The following is a 24,278-nucleotide window of genomic DNA, read 5'->3' as shown; positions in this document are numbered from 1 at the left end:
ATTGATAGGCATAGTTAATAAGTAAACGTGCTCTTTAACAAACTCAGCGCAGGCTTGTTATCAGTTCTTTTAGATAGATGACACTAATGTTTTACCCCTCATAAAACTCAGGTTCTATAAAAATACTATGAACCTTCCCATACTTGTTGGCATTTCAGAAATGGCACAACCTAATGAGTCTAAGTGTTACCAAGAATCTAGTGTAGTGAAATCTGGAGCCCCAGCCAATATATGTGAATTGCTCACAACATTTTTGCAAGCTATTTTTGATTAAGGGTAATTTGTCACTTAATGACCATAATTAAGTTTAATGTTCCAGTAGCAGTTTATTGCTAAATGCCCAGTTTGTGTCATATTACAAATTTGAAGAAAAGTGTATTTCCTGCAGTGGTGACTTTTCCTTCTTTTTCTTATTCCCCAGGTTGTATCAGAGTAAGATGGACGGTAGCTTTGATTGTGATTGTGGTGAGCTGGAGCCACCTGATCACTAACAAAAGACATCTGTTAACCAACAGCCGCCAGAGCTTCCTGTTGAAATATATAGCAACAAAGGAAGAAAAGAAGCAAAACGGAAATAGTGCTTACCAGCACCTTAGAATGATGCTGCTCAGGACCAGTCCAACACTGAATGTATCTGCACTGTGAGGAGAATGTTCATAGAAGCCTGTTGTGTGCATATTTATTCACATTTTTGTTAAATGTTAAATCGTTTAGCACAGTAATCTGAGTGCATAGTATGTCATTTCATTCCGTTTGAGTTTCTTGAGTGTTTTCTTTAAATGTCTGCAGAGTTGCTGCCCCTTTCTTGAACTATGAGTACTGCAATCTTTTTAATTCTCAATATGAGTAGAGCTTTTTGAGCTTTAAATGTAAGGGGAACTCAACAGGCCTGTTCGGTGTATGCAATGAACATCAAGAAACCATCTTGCTGTGGAAGCATAATTATTTTTCTTCTCCCTTTTTGAAAGATCTTTCCTTTTGATGCCAGTTTTCTTCCTTGTTTACACAAGTTCAAAAATTCAAAAGGAAAAGGCAATAGTAAGGGTTTCAAAATGGCAGAGAAATTTGAAAGTCTCATGAACATTCATGGTTTTGATCTGGGTTCTAGGTATATGGACTTAAAACCATTGGGTTGTGGAGGCAATGGCTTGGTTTTTTCTGCTGTAGACAATGACTGTGACAAAAGAGTAGCCATCAAGAAAATTGTCCTTACCGATCCCCAGAGTGTCAAACATGCTCTACGTGAAATCAAAATTATTAGAAGACTTGATCATGATAACATTGTGAAAGTGTTTGAAATTCTTGGTCCCAGTGGAAGCCAATTAACAGACGATGTGGGCTCTCTTACGGAGCTGAACAGTGTTTACATTGTTCAGGAGTACATGGAGACAGACTTGGCCAATGTGCTGGAGCAGGGCCCTTTACTGGAAGAGCATGCCAGACTTTTCATGTATCAGCTGCTACGGGGGCTCAAGTATATTCACTCTGCAAATGTACTGCACAGAGATCTCAAACCAGCTAATCTTTTCATTAATACTGAAGACTTGGTGCTGAAGATAGGTGACTTTGGTCTTGCACGGATCATGGATCCTCATTATTCCCATAAGGTATGTAGAAAGCCAGCTGAGACAGATCTTTAAACTGATACACTTCATCAGGAATAAGTACTTGTATTTTCTTTGTAGATTGTGGCACAATGTTTAATCTTACTAAACTTTACATAGTGCCTTTTTTTCTGATGCAGATCTACTTTCCTTCACAGTCTGTTTGAAATGAAGGTGGAGGGGGATAATTAAATACAAATTTCTAAGAATATGGTTATTATAATGAAGTTCTAAAGTATGTGGTTATTATAAATAAAATTCTCCCTTAGTTATTTAAAAGTGGAATATACTCTTCTCTCTTTGGGACAGAATTGTGAGAGAGGATGCTACTTTGACTTTTAGGTCTTTTGTTTGTTTTGCTTTCGAGACAGAGTTTTGCTCTGTCTCGAAGGCTGGTGTGCAATGGTGCCATCTCGGCTCACTGCAACCTTCATGACCTGGGTTCAAGCAGTGATTCAGTACCTCAGCCTCCCAAGTGGCTGGGATTACTGGTATGTGCCATCATGCCCGGCTGATTTTCTTTGTGTTTTTAGTAGAGATGGGGCTTCACCATGTTGGCCAGGCTGGTCTTGAACTCCTAGCCTCCAATGATCTGCCTGTCTCAGCCTCCAAAAATGCTAGGATTACATGTATGAGCAACCATACACAGCCTTTTTTCTGATTTTTTTCTTTTCTTTCTTTTTTTTTTTTTTTTTTTTTTGAGACGGAGTCTCTCACTGTCACCAAGGCCATAGTGCACTGGCGATCTCAGCTCACTGCAATCTCCGCCTCCTGGGTTCTCCTGCCTTGGCCTCCCGAGAGCTGGGACTACAGGCGTGTGCCACCACATCCAGCTAATTTTTTTTTTATTTTTAGTAGCGATGGGGTCTCCATATTGGTCAGGCTGGTCTCGGACTCCTGACCTCAGCCTCCCAAAGTGCTGGGATGACAGGTATGAGCCACCATACCCAGCCCTTTTTTCTAATTTTTTTTTAGAGACAAGATCTTGCTGTGTTGCTCAGGTTGGCCTCAAATTCCTGGGCTCAAACGATCTTCTGGCCTCAGCCTCCTGAATAGCTGAGGCTAAAGGTACATGCCAGCACACCCAGCTTCTGTCTTCTTTTGTTCCTTTGATTGAGCCTATACTATTCAGTTCTGCTTTGTTTAAACCACATTTAGTTTGAAATCTAAATTCACATGAACAATTGCAGTAAGTGTAGCCAAAAAGATTGATAGCAACTTCCTCTTAGAGAGCAAATTGCCTTCATAGAAGAATTTGATAGTATTTTTCAAGCTGAACCTTGGTCTTTTAGTTTTGAAATGAAATCTTACATGGAACCCTGATGTTTAAAATAGAAAAGTGGAGTTGCTTTGGTTGTAAAGAACCCCTGGGATCTCTGCTTTGTTGGCTTTCCACAGTACATGCCTAAAGCAAATCTTGATATGTGTTGTTTCACGTTAAGTTTTTTTGTTTTGTTTTGTTTTGAGATAATCAAGGAGCAGGTATGCTTCAATCCTTGTTGACAAAACTGGAGTGCAATAGTGTGATCTTGGCTCACTGCAACCTCTGCCTCCTGGGTTCAAGCAGTTCTCCTGCTTCAGCCTCCTGAGTAGCTGGGATTATAGGTGCCCACCACCACACCCAGTAATTATTGTTTGTTTAGTAGAGATGGGCTTTCACCATGTTGGTCAGGCTGGTCTCAAACTCCTGACCTCAGGTGATTCACACACCTCTGCCCACTGAAGTGCTGGGATTATAGACATCAACGATCATGGCCCGCCCACATTAAGATATTTTTACTTAAAAAAGTTCTAATGTAGAAAATGAGTACTAGGCTGGGAGCGCAGTGGCTCATGCCTGTAACCTCAGCACTTTGGGAGGTTGGGGCAGGAGGGAGACCAACCTGAGCAACACAGACACTTTTTTTTTCTAGAGAAAAAAAGATGAGTATTAAACTGACTGTATCTTTATGTATTCACTGTATCCACAGTGAAGTCTGGTGGATAAAGCAGTGAACTAAGACTTGTACTATCTAAAATTGACTCCATTTCTATATCCAGCTAGCTATATGACCTGAAACAGATCCCTTAATCTCTGTGTCATTACACCTATAAAATGGAGTTAACACCTACCATCAGAATCTCTTAGGGTAGTTTTGAGGATGAAATAATGCAATATATTTATAAGGTTTTATAAGATGCTTTGTAATTGTAAAGTAGAATAAATTGATTATGAATAGTATTTATAGTAGAGCCAAGCCCCCTGGGTTGTCAGTAGGGAGGTTGACATCGGTTTATAAGTAGCTCCTCTGATGTTCTTCCCTACTGCTCTGATTTGAAGCATACCTGCTTCTTGATTATCTCAAGACTTTGAAAACCAGCTTATCTTCTGAAAAATGCTTTCATTTTTCAGAAAGAATGAAAAATGTGTGGCCTAGAGTTAATAATATAACTAGAGTTTTATGTGTATGTATATGTGTATGTGTGTGTGTGTGTATATATATATATATATATATATATATATATATATTAGACAGGGTCTTGCTCTGTTACTCATGCTGGCACAGAGTGGCATGATCTCAGCTCACTGCAGCCTCTGTGTCCTGTGCTTAAGTGATCCTCCCACCTCATCCTGCCAAGTAGCTGGGATGCCAGGCATGCACCACCATGCCAGGCTAATTTTTGTATTTTTAGTAGAGATGGGTTTACCCACGTTGCCCAGGCTGGTCTCAAACTCCTGGCCTGAAGCAATCCACCCACCTTGGCTTCCCAAAATGCTGGGGTTAAAGTTTTAAGTGCTGTTCTTTAGGTAAAGTAAAAAAAAAAGGTATATATGTTTGTTTCTTTTGTAGGGTCATCTTTCTGAAGGATTGGTTACTAAATGGTACAGATCTCCACGTCTTTTACTTTCTCCTAATAATTACACGAAAGCCATTGATATGTGGGCAGCAGGCTGCATCTTTGCTGAAATGCTGACTGGTAAAACCCTTTTTGCAGGTTAGTATTTTGTGGGGGAAAAAATTACCCAAAGAGAAATAATTTTGCATTTATCTCTGAAGCAAGATCCATATAAGATTTAAAATAATTTGTTGTGATCTAGAATACTAAAATGAACAGATAAATTGGTGTTTTTATTCAAAAAATTGAGAAAACTTATTTGCATATTTGCTAAATTGGTCACTTGATAAATTATCAGAACTCTAGTGTTTAAATATAATTTCATATGTTGTAGACCCATAATACTTGTTGGTAATTTGTGTTAATATTTGAGTTGCATAATTCTGTCAGTGTGGTCACTTCCTGGTGAAAACTTTAAGCTATTGTTGAAAATCCAACAAATTTTTCTTGGTCTCCTCCCTCTATAAACAAACAAGTAATTTTTTTTTTGTCTTTTTGTTTTTTTCCTTTTTGTGGAGAACGGGGTCTCGCTATATTGCCCAGGCAGGTCTCGAACTCCTGGGCTCAAGCTATCCTCCCGCCTCTGCCTCCCTAAGAGCTGGGATTACAGGCGTGAGCCACAGCGCCCGGCCAAACAAGTAATTTTTTAAGTTTGGTGCTATTGTGAAGTGTGTGAGAGAGAACTTTGTCAAGATGAGATGAATCATCCATGAAAAATGTCTTGTGTCATAAAGCAAAGCATGTGTCTGTATAAAATTATTTAATATAGACTAGAGCTATAAACTTAGAGAAGCTATGCATCAGTGTTGCTGGAATGGAAGGTATTATGGACTCAAAGATTTTTCACTATTTAGAAATAGCTAGGAATTTTAACTGGGAAAGAGAGAAAATATGTAAGGGTACCCATATAAATAAAAGCATAAGTCTAGGGCATTCATGAATCTGAGATTCATGCAAGTTGTCAAATAACAATAAACATATTTATGACTAGTTAAGATGGGGGTCAGAATACTAGAAAGTATTTTAGAAAGTAGGTAGAGGACTTTCTATTTTTACTTGGAAAAGTAAAAATAGAGGTACTGAAGATTTTTTTAGTTGGGGAAGTGATGTGGTAGTGATTTAGGCCTTTTTCTGTTTTTTGTTTTGTTTTGTTTTGTTTTGTTTTTGAGGCGGAGTTTCACTCTTGTTACCCAGGCTGGAGTGCAATGGCGCGATCTCGGCTCACCGCAACCTCCGCCTCTTGGGTTCAGGCAATTCTCCTGCCTCAGCCTCCTCAGTAGCTGGGATTACAGGCACGTGCCACCATGCCCAGCTAATTTTTAGTATTTTTAGTAGAGACGGGGTTTCACCATGTTGACCAGACTGGTCTCGATCTCTCGACCTCGTGATCCACCCGCCTCGGCCTCCCAAAGTGCTGGGATTACAGGCTTGAGCCACCGCGCCCGGCCCGCCTTTTTCTGTTTTTTGACATTACTTTTTTTGTTTTGTTTTGAGATGGAGTCTCGCTCTGTCGCTGTGGCTGGAGTGCAGTGGCAAGATACTGGCTCACTGTAACCTCTGTCTCCCAGGATCAAGCAATTCTTCTGCCCCAGCCTCCTGAGTAGCTGGGATTACAGATGCGCACTGGCATGCCCAGCTAATTTTTTGTATTTTTAATGGAGACAGGGTTTCACCATGATGGCCAAGTTGGTCTTGAACTCCTGAACTCATGATCTGCCTGCCTTGGCCTCCCAAAGTACCAGGATTACAGGGGTGAGCCTCTGTGCCTGGCCTTGACACTACTTTTTCCCCACTATAACAATTTTCAGAGTGGCCGTCCCCCGCCAACCCCTGGACTGTGACAAGAGCAGGAGGAGAGGAATAGGCCAGGGTCTATTTACATACAAAAGATTAGTGTACATAGAAGAGCACTGGTGAAGAAAGGACAACATGCATAAATGTCTTTTAAGTATGTTAATGCCAGTACTTAGTTTATATAACATTAACCACTCCTTTATAATTTTTTTCTTATATTTATGTAAAATTTCTGGCTTGGGTGCGGTGGCTTCTGCATCCCAGCACTTTTGGGAGGCTGAGGTGGGTGGATCACTGGAGGTCAGGAGTTCAAGACCAGCCTGGCCAACATAGTGAAACCTCATCTCTAAAATTAGCTGGGCGTGGTGGCTCATGCCTATAATCCCAGCTACTGGGGAGGCTGAGGCTGCAGTGAGATGGGATCACACATTGCAGTCAGCCTGAGCAACAGAGAAAGACACTGTTTAAAAAAAAAAATGCTTGGTGTGGTGGCTCATGCCTATAATCCCAGCACTTTGGGAGGCCGAGGTGAGTGGATCACAAGGTCAGGAGTTCAAGACCAGCCTGGCCAACACAGTGAATGCCCATCTCTACTAAAAATACAAAAAATTAGCCAGGCTTGGTGGCGTGTACCTGTAATCCCGGCTACTTGGGAGGCTGAGGCAGGAAAATCTCTTGAATCCGGGAAGCTAGGTTTGCAGTGAGCTGAGATCATACCACTGCACTCCAGCCTGGGCAACAGAGCAAGACTCTGTCTCAAGAAAAAAATAAATTTTTTTTTTCTAAGCTGTGTGATAGTTTTCTAAATTGAAATTCAGTCACTATGAAAAACTATGAGTGATTCTGGGAAGCTAAATGATTAAATGGATTGATTTTTTTTTTTTTTTTTTTTTTTTTTTTTTTTTTTTTTTTTTTGCTTAAGAACAATACTGTAATTGGAGGTTATGTTGCTGATATCAAGTGCCTTCCAGCATATATAAATAATTCCGTATTATTTGTTGTGGTGTGACAAATTACTCCAGAACTTAGTAGCTTAAACAGCAAACATTTATTACTGTTTTAACAGTTTCTGTTTGTCAAAATGTGGGAGTGGTTTAGTTCTAGCTCAGATTTTCTCAGTCAAGTTGTTGTTAAGGGCAGCAGTTATCTGAAGGCTTGACCAAGGCAGAAGGATCCACTTCTAGATAGCTCACTTACATGACAGTTACCAAGAGGCTTCCGGTCCTCACCATGTGAGCTTCTTCATAGGATTGCTTGAGTATCTTCATAATATGGCAGCTGACTTCCTCTGGAACTAATGATCCAAAAGCAAGCAAGGAGAAAGGCAGTAAATCTTTTTAAAGTATACAGTTCTATATTTTTTAGTGTATTTACAGAGTTGTGTAACCATCACCACAGTCTAATTTTGGAACACTGTCTTTGCTCCTAAAAGATCCTGCAACTATTAGCAGACACTTCACATTTCCCCTTTCCCCAGCTCCTGACAACCAGTAATCTACTTTGTCTCTGCGGATTTGCCTACTCTGAATGTTTCATATAACATGTGGTCTTTGTTTCAGGCTTCTTTTATGTAGCACTATTTTGTAGGTTCCCCCATGTTGTGGCATATGTTAGTAATTTTTTCTTTTTTTATGGGCAAATCGTATTCTGCTATATGGATATACCACATGTTGTTTATCCATTCATCAGTTGATGGACATGTGGGTTTGTACTTTGTCTTCATTATGAATAATGCTGCTGTGAATATTTGTGTACAAGTTTTTGTGTGAACCTGTTCTCTTGGGTATATATACCTAGGAGTAGAATTGCTGAGTCGTGTGGTAACTCTTTGAAGAACAGTTCTCCAGCACAGCTGTGCCATTTTACATTTCCATCAGCAATGTATGAGAGTTAAATTTTGTCTTTTTGAGTATAGCCATCCTACCAGGTATGAAGTAGTATCTCATCGTGGTTTTGTTTTGTTGAGACAAAGGCTTGGTTTGTTGCCCAGGCTGGAATGCAATGGCATGATCTCTGCTCACTGCAACTGCTGCCTCCTGGGTTCAAGCAGTTCTTCTGCCTCAGCCTTCCTAGTAGCTGGGATTACAAAGTCATGTGCCACCATGCCCAGCTGGTTTTTGTTTTTTTCAGTAGAGACAGGGTTTCACCATGTTGGTCAGGCAGGTCTTGAACTCCTGATCTTGTGATCTACCCACCTTGGCCTTCCAAAGTGCTGGGATTACGAGCGTGAGCCACCACGCCTAGCCAACTTTTACATATTTTTTTGCATGTGGACATTCACTTGTCCTAGCACATTTGTTGAAAAGAGTCTTTCCCCATTGAATTATCTTGACACTTTTGTCAAAAATCAGTTGACCATAATGTAAAATACTTTTTGTGACCAAGTCTCAAAAGTTACATACTATTGAGTCATTAAGTACACTTCATACTCAATGGGAGCAGAGTTTAGTTCCATCCTTTGAAGGGAGGAGTATCAAAATAATTTTTGGACCTTTTTCATTTTTCACCTTCTTGAATGAACAAGGGTAAACTGTGTGTGTCTGTGTGTGTATAATTTTTTTAGAGATGGAGTCTCACTTTTTGCTCAGGCTGGAGTACAATGGTGTGATCTCGGCTCACTGTGATCTTGGCTCACTGCAGCCTCGGCCTCCTGGGTTCAAGTGATTCTCCTGCCTCAGCCTCTCCAGTAGCTGGGATTACAGGCGCCTGCTGCCACACCCAGCTAACTTTTGTATTCTTAGTAGTTTCACCCTTTTGGCCAGGCTGCTCTCAAACTCTTGACCTCAGGTGATCTGCCTGCCTCAGCCTCTCACAGAGCTGGGATTACAGGTTTGAGCCACCGTGCCTGGCCAAGTGGACACATTTTAAAGCCACCATAGTAACGAGTCAGAAAAACAAGCCAGGTGTGGTAGCTCATACATGTAATCCCAGCACTTTTGGAGGCTGAGACCAAAGGATTACTTGAGCCCAGGCATTCAAGACCAGCCTGGGCACCGTAGTGAGACCCTGTCCCTACAAGAAAAAAGACCAAAACCAAAATGTAGCTGTGCATGGTGGCACACACCCTTTGTCCCAGATATTCAAGGGGCTCAGGTGGGAGGATTGTTTGAGCCTGGCAGGTCAAAGCTATAGTGAGTTGTGATCATGCCACTGTACTCCACCCTGAGCAACAGAGCAAGACTATAGTGAAAAATCAGGCCGAGCGCAGTGGCTCATGCCTATAACCCCAGCACTTTGGGAGGCCAAGGCAGATGGATCATGACGTTAAGATATCAAGACCATTCTGGCCAACATGGTGAAACCCCGTCTCTACTGAAAATACGAAAATTAGCTGGGTGTGGTGGCACTCGCTTGTAGTCCTAGCGACTCGGGAGTCTGAGGTAGGAAAATCACTGGTACCCGGGAGGCAGCGCGCCACTACACTCTAGCCTGCGGCAGAGTGAGACTGTCTCAAAAAAAAAAAAAAAAAAAATCATTTGATCATGCTCCAAGTCATAGAAATGAGGTCAGTACCTACTGCTGCATGGAGATTTTACAAAAGTATTCATGTAGTTGGGTTTTTTTGTTTTGCTTTAAGACGGAGTCTTGCTGTCACCCAGGCCGGAGTGGCGCACACACTGCTCACTGCAACCTCTGCCTCCAGGTTCAAGCAGTTCTCCTGCCTCAGCCTCTTGAGTAGCTGGAACTACAGGTGCATGCCACCATGCCCAACTAACGTTAGTAGAGACAGGGTTTCACTATATTGGTCAGGCTGGTCTCGAACTCTTGACATCAGGTGATCCACCCGCCTAGGCCTCCCAAAGTGCTGGGATTGCAGGCTTGAGCCATCACTCCTGGCTATATTCATGTGTTTTTAAATGTTCAGTGCATATTCAGACATAGAAAGAAAAATAACTTCTAAGTACCTTAGTTTTACATTCAATAGGAATTGTTTGTGAAATGATTGGAAAGATGTAGGTTGTAGTTTGTTTCTAGATACTGGATGCTGTACCGATTTTTGTCAGTGAACCATTGAATGAAAACATGAAGGGAGATCTTGGTGGTTATTAGGTATAAATTGCGAATGAACAAAGCAACAAAAGGACCAAGCATTCATTGGAAAGCAGTGTACGTTTAGCCTGTAGAAAGTGTTACCGTCTTATTTTTTGGTGCATTTCTGTTGTGTGTCCAGATCGTATCTCTGTAGGTGTTCTGTCCCAGGTTAACACTTCCACTTGGGCAGTAGGTGTTTTCCCTCTTTTCCTGCTCTATCGTTTCCATCTCTTGCATCTTTGCTGTACCCCTTCTGTTAGATCATTTTTGTTCAAACATCAATAGAATTTTTCCAGTCTTAGAAAATAAACCTTATCCTGACCCCACAGTTCCTCAGCTATTGCCATATACCACTGCACTGTTTGAATGTAAAACTTCTCAGAAGATGTGTGCATCCTTGCTGCTCTTAATTCCTCTGCTTAGTTGTCTTTCACCCTGTGCAGTCAGGCTTGGTCCTCTACCAGAAACCACTCTCCTCAGTGTCACCACTGATTTCCAAAATGCTAAATCCCTTACCAGTTCTAAGTCCTCATTTTCAGCCATCTCCAGCATTTGTCACAGTTGATTTTCCCCTCCTCAGCTGCTTTTTCACCAGCCTTTCAGCACCGCACTCTTGAATTCTTCCCTGGCCTCTTTTCAGTTGCCCTTGCCTGTTTTTCTCTTTCTCCTCATGTTGGAAGTGTCCCAGATTCAGTCCATAGGCTCCTTGCTTCTCTAGCTTCACTTAGTCCCTAGGTAATCTCATTCTTTTTCATTCCTTAAGAATTATCTATTATCTGATGATGGCTCCTGAGTTTGTATATTCAGCCGTGACCTGTAATCTGAATTCCAGGTTTCTTTTTTTTTTTTTTTTTTTTTTTTGAGAAGGAGTTTCGCTCTTGTTACCCAGGCTGGAGTGCAATGGCGCGATCTCGGCTCACCGCAACCTCCGCCTCCTGGGTTCAGGCAATTCTCCTGCCTCAGCCTCCTGAGGAGCTGGGATTACAGGCACGTGCCACCATGCCCAGCTAATTTTTTGTATTTTTAGTAGAGACGGGGTTTCACCATGTTGACCAGGTTGGTCTCGATCTCTCGACCTTGTGATCCACCCGCCTCGGCCTCCCAAAGTGCTGGGATTACAGGCTTGAGCCACCGCGCCCGGCCTCAGGTTTCTTAATTCAGTATCTCCACTCAGATGTCTAATAACATCCCAAAGTTAACCTACCAGAACTGGGCCCCTGGTATTCTTCCTCCTCCTTGGTTTTTACTATCTTCCCTCATGTTAGCAAACCAGTACCTCCATTTTTCAATTGCTTCGGCAAAAATCTTGTGGTTGTCCTTCACTTCTGTTAGCACAGATCCTGGGGTCTCTTTCTTGAAACTATATGCAGACTCTAACTGCTTGTGACTATCTCTTACTATTCCCTGCCCCAGTCCAGTCAGCCATTAGGTCTCTCCTGCTTCAGTGTTTGCTGTCTTTAGTTACCACATTGCAGCCAGAGTGGTCCTGTTGAAAGATAAGGTAGATCATGTCATGTCTTTGCTCAAACTGTGTGACGGCTTCCCATCAAACTCAGGGTAAAGCAAACCCTCTGTGTGCTAGTATAGTACCACTCTGACTTCATCTCCCACTATCTGCCGCAAGCTACTCTACTTTTCTACACTTGTCTAAAAGTGGTTGTTTCTTGGACATACCAACCCTTGTCTCTCGTCTGGGCTCTTCCATCTTCCTAGAACTCCTTTCTTTTTCCATATGAATATTTGATGTATTCCCCACTTCCTTAATTTTCCACTTCTTAGTGAGGCCTTCCTTGATCTTTTATTTTTTATAAGACAGAGTTTGTTATCCAGGCTGGAGTGCAGTGACATGATCTTGGCTCACTGCCACCTCCTCCTCTAGGGTTCAGGCAGTTCTCATGCCTTAGCCTCCTGAGTAGCTAGCTAGTGTGTGCCAGGCCCGGCTAATTTTTGTATTTTTAGTAGACATGGGGTTTTGCCATGTTGGCCAAGCTGGTGTTGAAGTATAAACCTTATTTCTCCCAACAGTGCTATCACCCTTAGCTTGCTCTATTTTTCTTTATAGCATATGTCACCATAAGACCTACTATTTACAGAATTTTCTTTGTCCACAAGATTATAAAATTCATGAAGGCAGAGACTGCTTCATAGTAGGAACTAAAAGTAAAAAAATTTTCTTTTCTCTAGCCATGCTGCCAGCTAAATTAAAATGTTAAATGAATTTATAGACATTAAAGGAAAGGCAAGTGGAATTTTTTTGTTTTTTTGTTTTTGAGACAGGGTCTCTGTCATCCAGGCTGGCATATGCAGCAAATGGAATTTTTAAAGGTCACCTATTTAGCCTAAAGTTTCCCCCTCTATTTAATTGTCTAACAGCCTAGAAATGCTAACTGAGCCCTGACATAGTTCTCGTCCAACTCTCGATTTCATTGATGATGAAGTTAAGTCTTAGAGATGTTAGCTATTGTCTCCAAAGTTATAGCCAGTTAATTAGTGGTACAGTTAAGACCAGAATCCAGATCTCTTCAATATCAATTGCTTTTTTTTTTTTCCCCATTAGTTTGTGATAACCTTAATATGAGACCAAACTTAGAGTCAGTTCCCTATGGAAACAAAGCAGCTAAAACTATGTATCTCAGTAAGCAGAAAGTTGGATAGATGGGTGATATTCAAAGAAATAAAACCTGCTGCCCCCCCACACTGATCATAATATTTAAATATATTTTAGTATGTTTATTGTGAAATAAGTAAACATTGAGGAATGTGTGTGTGTTTTAACCCTCAGGTGCACATGAACTTGAACAGATGCAGCTGATTTTAGAATCTATTCCGGTTGTACATGAGGAAGATCGTCAGGAGCTTCTCAGCGTAATTCCAGTTTACATTAGAAATGACATGACTGAGCCACACAAACCTTTAACTCAGCTGCTTCCAGGAATTAGTAGAGAAGGTATTGTGACTTGAGAGTAACCCTCACGTTAATGCCTGTGTGTGAAGCAGAATCTGTGTAGGGAAGCTTGAGTTTTTTATCTGTACATACGGGCTTTCTCTCAAATAGTCTTTATACACTTAAGGTATACCTGAAACTTTAACTCTCGTTTTCCTTTTTTTTGTCCTGGTACTTAGGCTGTGATCTGTTTTTTTGTTTCTCTGAATCACTTTCCAGATTCCAGAAAGTTAAGCTGGGATGGAATTTTGTTATATGTTAAGTTATAATGTTATGGATATGACTTAGATGTGAAAGATAATTGAGTCCAGGGGAGAGCAAAGCTCTTCAAGACAAGGAGGAGGTGGAGGAAAGAGCAGAACTCAAATCAAAATAGTGTATGTGACTCTGGATTAATCCCTAGGAGCAAAACATCAAAGAGTTTGTGGATTGGTGTTAACAGTGTTATATACTAAATGTGAAGAATTATGCAAGCTTAGAAATAAAGGAGGTTAGACTCAAAACTTTGTCAACCGTAAAGCAATAAATTTCATGTCTCAAAATTGAGTAGTAACATATCTTTAGGATTTGTTGGTATAAATGAAAGTCTAACTTTTATAGTAGTTAAAATAGTATTATTTTTTTCTTTTTTTTTTTGGAGACAGAGTCTTGCTCTTTTGCCAGGCTGGAGTGCCTTACTGCAACCTCTGCTTCATGGGTTCAAACGATTCTACTGCCTCAGCCTCCCAAGTAGCTGGGACTATAGGCGAGTGCCACCACGCTCAGCTAATTTTTGTATTTTTCATAGAAACGGGGTTTCACCATGTTGGCCAGGATGGTCTTGACCTCGTGATCTGTCTGCCTTGGCCTCCCAAAGTGCTGGGATTATAGGCATGAACCACCGTGCCCAGCCAACAAATTAACTGTAATTGTGTAGTCCATTTTCCCCCTTTATAAGATGGGGACTTCTTAGTACAATTAAGATGCTCAGTTCCTGTTGCATAGTAATCACTAAGTGCTAAGGTAATCACTTAGTTAGTCATTTAAGTGAAATCAACATTTGCTCTTTTTCTAAAGAGAAGCAGTTCTTTTCTGAAAAACTTTTACCTTTCCTTCTGCAGCACTGGATTTCCTGGAACAAATTTTGACATTTAGCCCCATGGATCGGTTAACAGCAGAAGAAGCGCTCTCCCATCCTTACATGAGCATATATTCTTTTCCAATGGATGAGCCAATTTCAAGCCATCCTTTTCATATTGAAGATGAAGTTGATGATATTTTGCTTATGGATGAAACTCATAGTCACATTTATAACTGGGAAAGGTAAAATAATCCTAAATTAGAAAAATAATACTTACTGAACTTTCAGTGAACCAGATGTAGTCAGTTTTTATTTTTAAATTCTATAGAAGACAAGGTAGAAGTCTTAAAAATTTAGTCATGTAAAAATACAAAAGTTAGCTGGGTGTGGTGGCAGGTGCCTGTAATCCTAGCTACTTGGGAGGCTGAGGCAGAAAAATCGCTCGAACCCGGGACGCAGAGGCTGCTGAGATCGTGCCACTGCATTCCAGTCTGGGCAATAGAGCAAAACTCCATTCCAAAAAGAAAAATTTACTAATGGTCCCTAATATATCTATAAGTAGCTATTTTATTTTTTATTTATTTATTTATTTATTTTTCTTAAGATGAGGTTTCACCATGATGGCCAGGCTGGTCTTGAACTCCTGACCTCAGGTGATCCACCCACCTCGGCCTCCAAAAGTGCTAGGATTACAGGTGTGAGCCACCGCACCCCCCAGTAGTTATTTTAAATATGTAATAAAGTAATTACTGCTCAGATGATACATGATGGGAAAAGTTAAATGCTACTTTGGAACATTTTCAGAGTCATTAAGGCATGTCCTTTACCTGAAGGTTAGAAATTAATCATTTATGAATGTCAGAACAATTTAAGATGTTAGATGACAAGACTCATATCCAATCAAGTATCTCCAGTGTCTCAGTGGTATGTCTTAAGATAAAAAATATTTTCAACTCATGTTATATGCAGTATTTTTGTTGTTTTAAGATGGAGTCTCGCCCTGTCACCCAGTCTGGAGTGCAGTGGTGCGATCTTGGCTCACTGCAACCTCTGCGTCAGCCTTCTGAGTAGCTAGGATTACAGGTGCCCAGCTAATTTTTTGTATTTTTAGTAGAGGTGGGGTTTCATTTTGTTGCCCAGGCTGGTCTGGAACTCCTGACCTCAGGTGATCCGCCTGCCTCAGCCTTCCAGTGTTGGAATTACAGGTGTGAGCCACGGCACTCAGCCAATATTTGAATGTTTTCGTAATGACAAAATTATTGTGAACACACTTAACATAGGTTCAGTAAAAGGGATTTTATAGTCTAAACATTACAATGTTACCCATATTTTGATGTTTCATAAAGTGAAAGAATTGGGTTTCTAAATTTTGGGGGGAAGTTTGGCCGGGTGCAGTGGCTCATGCGTGTAATCCCAGCACTTTGGGAGGTCCAGGTGGGCCGATTACTTGAGGTCAGGAGTTCGAGACCAGCCTGGTCAAAGTGGTGAAACCCCATCTGTACTAAAAATATGAAAATTAGCCGGGCGCGGTGGCTCAAGCCTGTAATCCCAGCACTTTGGGAGGCCGAGACAGGTGGATCACGAGGTCGAGAGATCGAGACCATCCTGGTCAACATGGTGAAACCCCGTCTCTACTAAAAATACAAAAAAATTAGCTGGGCATGGTGGCGCGTGCCTGTAGTCCCAGCTACTCAGGAGGCTGAGGCAGGAGAATTGCCTGAACCCAGGAGGCGGAGGTTGCGGTGAGCCGAGATCACGCCATTGCACTCCAGCCTGGGTAACAAGAGCGAAACTCCGTCTCAAAAAAAAAAAAAAAAAAAAAAAATGAAAATTAGCCGGGTGTGGTGGTGGGGGCCTGCTACTTGGGAGGCTGAGGCAGGAGAATCGCTGGAACCTGGGGTGGTGGCTATTGCAGGGAGCCAAGATGATGACACTGCACTTCAGCCTGGGTGACAAAATGAGACTTTGTTTGAAAAAAATAATTTATGTGGAAGTTTCAACGTAATTCTGCTTCAGAGTAGGATGGTAGCTTATTGAGTCATCAGGTGATTTTGATACATGGCCAGGTTTGGAAATCACTAATGCCAATCTTAAGATTTTAGGTCAGGCGTGGTGGTTCACGCCTGTAATCCCAGCACTTTGGGAGCCCGAGGCGGGCGGATCATGAGGTCAAGAGATCAAGACTATCCTGGCTAACATGGTGAAACCCTGTCTCTGCTAAAAATACAAAAATTAACTGGGCGTGGTGTTGTATGCCTGTAGTCCCAGCTACTCTGGAGGCTGAGGCAGGAGGAGAATTGCTTGAACCCGTGAGGCGGAAGTTGTTGTGAGCCAAGATCCTGCCACTGCACTCCAGCCTGGGCGACAGAGCTCTGTCTCAAAAAAAAAAAAAAAAGATTTTAAAAAGAAATTTTTTCCCCCTCCTCAGATGGTGAGATATTGGTATGTTTACACAAATTTGCAAACTATTTTTTTTTCCTTCATGGTTCTTTTCTGAGACAGTCTCACTTTTTCACCCTGGCTGGAGTGCGGTGGCGCCATCTCTGCTCACTGCAACCTCCTTGGTTCAAGCAGTTCTCCTGCCTGAGCCTCTCTAGTAGCTGGGACTCCAGGCACCCACCACTGTGTTCAGAGTCTCACTCTGTCACCCAGGCTGGAGTGCAGTGGTGCAATCTCAGTTTGCTGTAACCTCAGCCTCCCTAGTAGCCGGGATTACAGGCACCTGCCACTATGCCTAGCTAATTTTGCATTGTTAGTAGAGATGGGGTTTCACCATGTTGGCCAGGCTGGTTTTAAATTCCTAACCTCAAGTGGTCCACCCATGTTAGTCTTCCCAAGTGCTAGCATTGCAGGCGTGAGCCACTGCACCAGGCCTGCATTTTCTATTCCGTCTTCCATGTACCCCAACCAGTTTTTTTTATATATCAGTGATTGTGCATGGTGGGATCACTTTGCTGTCATGGGTCAGTAGTAGGGTAGCACATTCAGTAACCTGTATACCCAGGGAGATTTTTGCTTTTCATGGTGATGAGTTTTCCAGTGAACCTCCTCTTCTAGTTGCTCTTACTGAGGAGTAAAAATTTGGCCGGGCGCGGTGGCTCAAGCCTGTAATCCCAGCACTTTGGGAGGCCGAGGCGGGTGGATCACGAGGTCGAGAGATTGAGACCAACCTGGTTAACGTGGTGAAACCCCGTCTCTACTAAAAATACAAAAAATTAGCTGGGCATGGTGGTGCGTGCCTATAATCCCAGCTACTCAGGAGGCTGAGGCAGGAGTATTGCCTGAACCCAGGAGGCGGAGGTTGCGGTGAGCCGAGATCGCGCCATTGCACTCCAGCCTGGGTAACAAGAGCGAAACTCCGTCTCAAAAAAAAAAAAAAAAAAAATTTGTAGGGTATCCAATTGAGATTCTGTATTTTGTGGCCATCAAAGTTTTTGTTTTTTTTTCAGACGGAGTTTCGCTCTTGTTACCCAGGCTGAAGTGCAATGGCGCAATCTCGGCTCCCGCAACCTCTGCCTCCTGGGTTCAGGCAATTCTCCTGCCTCAGCCTCCTGAGTAACTGGGATTACAGGCATGCGCCCCCATGCCCAGCTAATTTTTTGTATTTTTAGTAGAGACGGGGTTTCACCACGTTGACCAGGATGGTCTCGATCTCTTGACCTCGTGATCCACCCTCCTCGGCCTCCCAAAGTGCTGGGATTACAGGCTTGAGCCACTGCGCCCAGCTTGGCCATGCAAGTTTTTATCTGCCTGAAACTGGCAGACAAAAACCAAACTGGAGATAAATGAAAATTGGTCTTATTTAAGAATGCAAGACTCAGTTCCTCATGAGGTTACATACTTCATTGGCAGTTACCAAATACAGTAACAGAGCTTACCAATCCAGACTAAGTTCTAGTAGGGCAAGGCAGGCATTTGGCTTTATTTTCCTATAATTATCCCCTCATAGACCTAGCACTGTGCTGTCACATAAAAGGTACTCGGTGAATTAGAAAATGAAACCGACCACATGGTGTTTTGATTTTTTTCCAGGTACAATCAACTAGTGTGTATTGATTTTTTTCCAGGTACCATGATTGTCAGTTTTCAGAGCATGATTGGCCTATACATAACAACTTTGATATTGATGAAGTTCAGCTTGATCCAAGAGCTCTGTCTGATGTCACTGATGAAGAGGAAGTACAAGTTGATCCCCGAAAATATTTGGATGGAGATCGGGAAAAGTATCTGGAAGATCCTGCCTTTGATACCAGTTACTCTACTGAGCCTTGTTGGCAGTACCCAGATCATCATGAAAACAAATACTGTGATCTGGAGTGTAGCCATACTTGTAACTACAAAACAAGGTCATCATCATATTTAGATAACTTAGTTTGGAGAGAGAGTGAAGTTAACCATTACTATGAACCCAAGCTTATTATAGATCTTTCCAATTGGAAAGAACAAAGCAAAGAAAAATCTGATAAGAAAGGCAAATCAAAATGTGAGAGGAATGGATTGGTTAAAGCCCAGATAGCACTAGAGGAAGCATCACAGCAACTGGCTGGAAAAGAAAGGGAAAAGAATCAGGGATTTGATTTTGATTCCTTTATTGCAGGAACTATTCAGCTTAGTTCCCAACATGAACCTACTGATGTTGTTGATAAATTAAATGACTTGAATAGCTCAGTGTCCCAACTAGAGTTGAAAAGTCTGATATCAAAATCAGTAAGCCAAGAAAAACAGGAAAAAGGAATGGCAAATTTGGCCCAATTAGAAGCCTTGTACCAGTCTTCTTGGGACAGTCAGTTTGTGAGTGGTGGGGAGGACTGTTTTTTCATAAATCAGTTTTGTGAGGTAAGGAAGGATGAACAACTTGAGAAGGAAAACACTTACACTAGTTACCTGGACAAGTTCTTTAGCAGGAAAGAAGATACTGAAATGCTAGAAATGGAGCCCACAGAGGATGGGAAGCTTGGGGAGAGAGGAAATGAGGAAGGATTTCTGAACAACAGTGGGGAGTTCCTCTTTAACAAGCAGCTCGAGTCCATAGGCATCCCGCAGTTTCACAGTCCAGTTGGGTCACCACTCAAGTCTATACAGGCCACCTTAACACCTTCTGCTATGAAATCTTCCCCTCAGATTCCTCACAAAACATACAGCAGCATTCTGAAACATCTGAACTAAAACACTCAGCAGACATGTATCTTTGTATTCTTCATGAAATGTGTGTTTTGTCTTTTTTTTATTACTAGTGTTGAAGTCATTTTTTACTTGAATCAGATGGTGTCATTTAGTAAGGATTTTATTAGTTCTTGGTTTTTAAAATCCAGACTTTCTTTTTCTACATGTGAGATAGTTTTAATTTTAACTGGCATGTCATTTGCACACAAAAATAAAGACTAGAGTAAAATAATGCAACGCAGGAGGAGACAAAAGCAATGCACTAAGACAAGTAAAGAACATTCTCTCATAGAACAGTGATCTGTTTTACAGGAAACAAACCTTGCCTTGAAAATTACACAGTGAGACTGTACATAATTGCATGAAAATATCTATTTTTTTCCTAAGACATTTTTCATTCATGAGTATTTTCAAGTTTTTCATACTGTACACATTTCTTAAAACACATGATACCAGCAGCAACTGAAAATGAATGCCGAATTTGGTACACATGTGTTATCTACCTCAAGGTAACAAAAGTATGTGGCAAAACATATACCACCCATAGTGCTTCACAATATGCACTTCTATTTAGCCAGCGTTTATTGTAGAAAACTATTCTTAATAAGACTCATTCACTGTTTATAAATGTTCTGGTATGCATTCTTTATAGTGAAGTGTTAATACATCACATCTTATTTATTTTAGCAAATCAGTATATTTTCTGTATTTAATTATAAAAATTAACTTAGTTTTTAAAATTTATTTGCAAATACACTTTTTCCATTTGGCACTATGGTTTGTTGCCTACCTAGCTGAATATATTATGTCAGCTTATCCCAAGGCTGTCCACGTACTTAATTTACTTAAGTGTTCATTTTAAGTAACGTGCTCACTGTGTATAGGAATTTGTATTTTGGAGGTGCTTGATCTATCTACAAAGAAAAATTAATTAGGAATTACTTTATTATAAAATGCTCCTAGAAGTCTTAATTGTGTTTATTTTTAAAAAAAAAAAAACAACGAATGTTAGACTTGTGTGCATGGAAGTAATTAAGGTACATCATTGTAGTTTAAAAGTTGTACATGATATAAGACATTTTGTTTTTACTGTATGTTTTTACTGAATGATCTATTCCCCATCCCAAGGCAAGCATGAATAAAATTAGGTTAAACGTAGCATGTGGCATCGCAGTCTCTTAGAATTTGTTTGATCTATTTTATTTTATTGAATACTGTCTGTATCTTTGGTTATCTTGTTTGAAGAAAAAGGACAAATAAAACATGGCCAGCAAGTCCGGCTCCTGTTTCACTCTTGGGTTAATGAAAATTTTCTGCTAGAATGAAAATTACTACCAGAATCACTTTGAATTATGGCCATAGTTAAATTGCTAGTCTGAAAGGCTGAGAATATTTCAAGTCTTTTGACTTTAACCATCGCATGTTAGAATGGAATAAGGCTTTATACATTTCAAAACTCTTAGGTAAGACGTGTGGAAGCTTTGAACTGTGCAAGTCAAAAAACTTGAGAAGTATTTGCTCCTTGATCCATCTTTCATTTGCTTAGGAACTTAACCTTTGACTTATCCAGCTATAAAACCATCCTCGTTTTCACCTCACTTTTCAGTTTGTCTTGTTTTGTACAACACCAGTTCTATTAGTATCTGCCCGCCTACCTTCCCAACAACCGACTTCATCTGGATTCACAAAGCTTTTAAGATATATATTTTTTCTGCTTGAATGCTTTCACATGTTAAGACTTTAAACACGTGCACAAATTACATTAAAAGGACAAGCTCTGAAATGCAGTCATGAGAATGTGTAGGAAAAAATGGGACCCTTAGAGTTGGAGCTGGGTGGGGTGTTAAGTGCAGAGGCTTTGAGTGTCATGACAGCATGAGATGGATAGGAGGCGAAGGAAGCAACGGGCAGCAGACATTTGTCCCTGATCCTCCATTAGGACTTTTTTTGGGGGAGGCAGGGGGGTGGGAAATACATGTTTATTTTGAGAATAATTAGCTTTGAATCTAAAATGCTGTCTTTGCTGAAAGAGTCTTAGGATTTTTCTTACTCGGAAACTTGCTCTTGGACTTAATCTGTATTTGTTACTGTCACTTTCGCAGTTTAATGGCTATCTGCAAAATGGTCTATGGCGTGAAAACAGGCTGGGCTCTGTGGCTCACGCCTGTAATCCCAGCACTTTCAGAGGCCGAGGCAGGTGGATCACAAGGTCAAAAGATCGAGACCATCCTGACCAACATGGTGAAACCCTGTATCTACTAAAACATAGAGCTGGGAGTGGTGGCGCGCGCCTGTAGTCCCAGCTACTCGGGAGGCTGAGGCAGGAGAATTGCTCGAACCCAGGAGGCGGAGGTTGCAGTGAGCCGAGATCACACCACTGCACTCCAGCCTGGTGACAGAGCGAGACTCTGTCTTAAAAAAAAAAAAGTCAAAACATAGTCATCAAAGTAAGTAAAACTTTGAAACCCCTTATATAAAATATGCTTGCTTTAGGGTGACCCAGGCTGGGTATTAAGTTGTAAAGTCAATTTCCAATTAAAAACTGTATGTGCCATTTACTTCTTCCCCACTTGTAATCAAAGTATCTTTTTAGGGTAATGAAGATGAAACAGGTTTTGCTCTGCCACCCAGGCTGAAGTGCAAAGGCATGATCACATCTCACTGCAGTCCTGAACCTAGGTTCAAGTGATCCTCGCACTTCAGCCTCTTGAGTAGCTAGGAGCAAGCAGCTGGCATCACTTGGCCATATACTCGAGGATTTCTTTCTGGGTTCTCTACTCTGTTATATAATGTCCCTCTGTCTCTTATGACAGTTTTTGACAGTGTTTTTTTCCCGTGAGACAGGGTCTTACTCCGTGGCCCAGGCTGGAGTGCAGTGAAATGGTCACCGCTGACTGTCACCTTGACCTACCGGGCTCAGGCAATCTTGCCTAAGCTTCCTGCGTAGCTGGAGCTACAGGCATGAGCCAACATGCCCAGCTAGTTTTTAAATTTTTTCATAGTACTTTAAGAAAAAAAAAAGTTTAAAGAGACAGGGTTTCCCCATGTCACCCAGGCTGGTCTTGAACTCCTGGGCTCAAGCAATCATCCTTCCTTGGCCTCCCTGTGTGCTGGAATTAGACATGTGAGCCACTGTGCTGGACTGTAAAGCATTTTTTCTGACATGAGTATGGCCACCCCTGGTGTTTTTATCATTTGCCTGATAGCTTTAGTTTTAACTGCTATGCCACAATGTATTTTTTTAAATGACATCTTCCAAAATTGTGCTTCTACCAGTATCTTTGCAGTGAGAATTCTTGTAAACATGTGTAAGAGTGTCTTTACGGCAGATACCTAGGATTGGAGTTGCTACATATCTTCAAGTCTATGAAGATGCCATATCCCTGTCCAAAAATTATTATACTGACTCACATTCCTGCCAGCAATGCACAAGAGTTCCTATTCATCCACATGCTTCCAAACAAGAAACCAATTTTCTGCCATTGAATTAATCCTACCAGTTTTGCAACATTCAGTTTAACTCCAGCAGGAATCAGGATTTCTAATTCCAAGCAACTGCATGGCAAGAAATCGTGACTACACCTTAGGGATCCTTATGTAGCCACTTCAATATGAGATTGCCTTGTGTCTCATTTCCTATTGCTCCAGCCACTGCAGCCTGGGAACATAGAGTTTAAATCTTAAAGGCTGGGCCAATTATGTAATTTACACAGGGGCCCATATCTAAGGAGTAGAAGCAGAGCATGAATCAAATAGGATTTTCAAGTAAAATCTGAGCAAGTATCACCTTTCCTTCTCAGTTAAAAAACCTGCATAGTATTGCTTATAAAATTATTGTTTTATTTGCAAGTAGTGTTTTCCATTCGATGCTTTTTTATTTTTAATTTTTGAGATGGAGTTTTGCTCTTGTTGCCCAGGCTGGAGCAATGGTGCTATCTCGGCTCACTACAACCTCCGCCACCCAGGTTCAAGCGATTCTCCTGCCTCAGCCTCCCAAGTAGCTGGGATTAAAGGCATCTACCACCATGCCCAGCTAACTTTCTATTTTCAGTAGAGGCAGGGTTTCTCCATGTTGGTCAGGCTGGTCTCGAACTCCTGACCTCAGGTGATCCACCCACCTTGGCCTCCCAAAGTGCTGAGATTACAGGTGTGAGCCACCATGCCTGGCCTGATATGTTTTATATAGAGCACAGTTAGTGGTCTACTCAGCAAGTAGACAGTTGTCTGAACCACTGACCTGCTCCCAGCCTTTTCAGTACCTGCTTACTGTTGAATTAAAAACCAATAGAGGCTCTACCCTAAGTAGGTCCATCATGTATGTCACATTAGTCAATTGTAGTTTTACCTTCTGCATGTCCATGTGAGCACTGTTTTATCATTCAGATCCTAGCACCTTCTGAGTAGAGAAGAAGACTGAATTGGAAATCAGGATATCTGAGTTCTGGACCCAGTTTTACCACTGACTCCATCACTTGGGTGTCACAATCTTGGTGAGCCTACGTTCCTTATTAAACTACAAGATGCCTATTACTTGAGCCTGACCTGGAACAACTTCAGTACCAGACCTTGTCTTATTGAATTCTAACCCATTATAATAGCATAGCGATTAGTTCTTGCCAGAATGTGCTTGCTTATAGATCTTCTATGTTTATTGAACTGGGAGCATTAAATGTGCCTTTTCAGCAGATTGAGAACGAAATTTTGTGTTCAGTGCACCCTTACCAGTTGACAGGTAGCGAAAAAGGCACCAGTATTGGAACTCCACAGTTGCTTGCCTTCGAAAGAGCAAAGCCTACTAAGTTCT

The 24,278-nt window shown here is 41.4% G+C and overlaps 1 protein-coding gene across 4 annotated transcripts in view; it reads left to right on the top strand.

The window, feature by feature from the left end:
- Positions 1 to 20,753, top strand: part of MAPK6 (mitogen-activated protein kinase 6) — a 92,732-nt gene extending 71,979 nt beyond the window's left edge. For all 4 annotated transcript variants that reach the window (XM_074394236.1, XM_039462910.2, XM_074394237.1 and 1 more), the window contains 5 exons: positions 422 to 1,607; positions 4,436 to 4,580; positions 13,090 to 13,254; positions 14,352 to 14,553; positions 18,379 to 20,753. In XM_074394236.1, the coding sequence (XP_074250337.1) occupies positions 1,053 to 1,607; positions 4,436 to 4,580; positions 13,090 to 13,254; positions 14,352 to 14,553; positions 18,379 to 19,477 (2,166 nt within the window). In that variant the 5' untranslated portion in view covers positions 422 to 1,052 and the 3' untranslated portion in view covers positions 19,478 to 20,753. The remainder of the gene's footprint in view (positions 1 to 421; positions 1,608 to 4,435; positions 4,581 to 13,089; positions 13,255 to 14,351; positions 14,554 to 18,378) is intronic.
- Positions 20,754 to 24,278: the final 3,525 nt, after the last annotated feature.

The sequence above is a fragment of the Saimiri boliviensis genome, chromosome 2, assembly GCF_048565385.1.
Source record: "Saimiri boliviensis isolate mSaiBol1 chromosome 2, mSaiBol1.pri, whole genome shotgun sequence".
Taxonomy (NCBI): Eukaryota; Metazoa; Chordata; class Mammalia; order Primates; family Cebidae; genus Saimiri; species Saimiri boliviensis.
The sequence above is the reverse complement of the archived record's forward strand: the minus strand, read 5'-3'. Positions and strand labels throughout refer to the sequence as shown.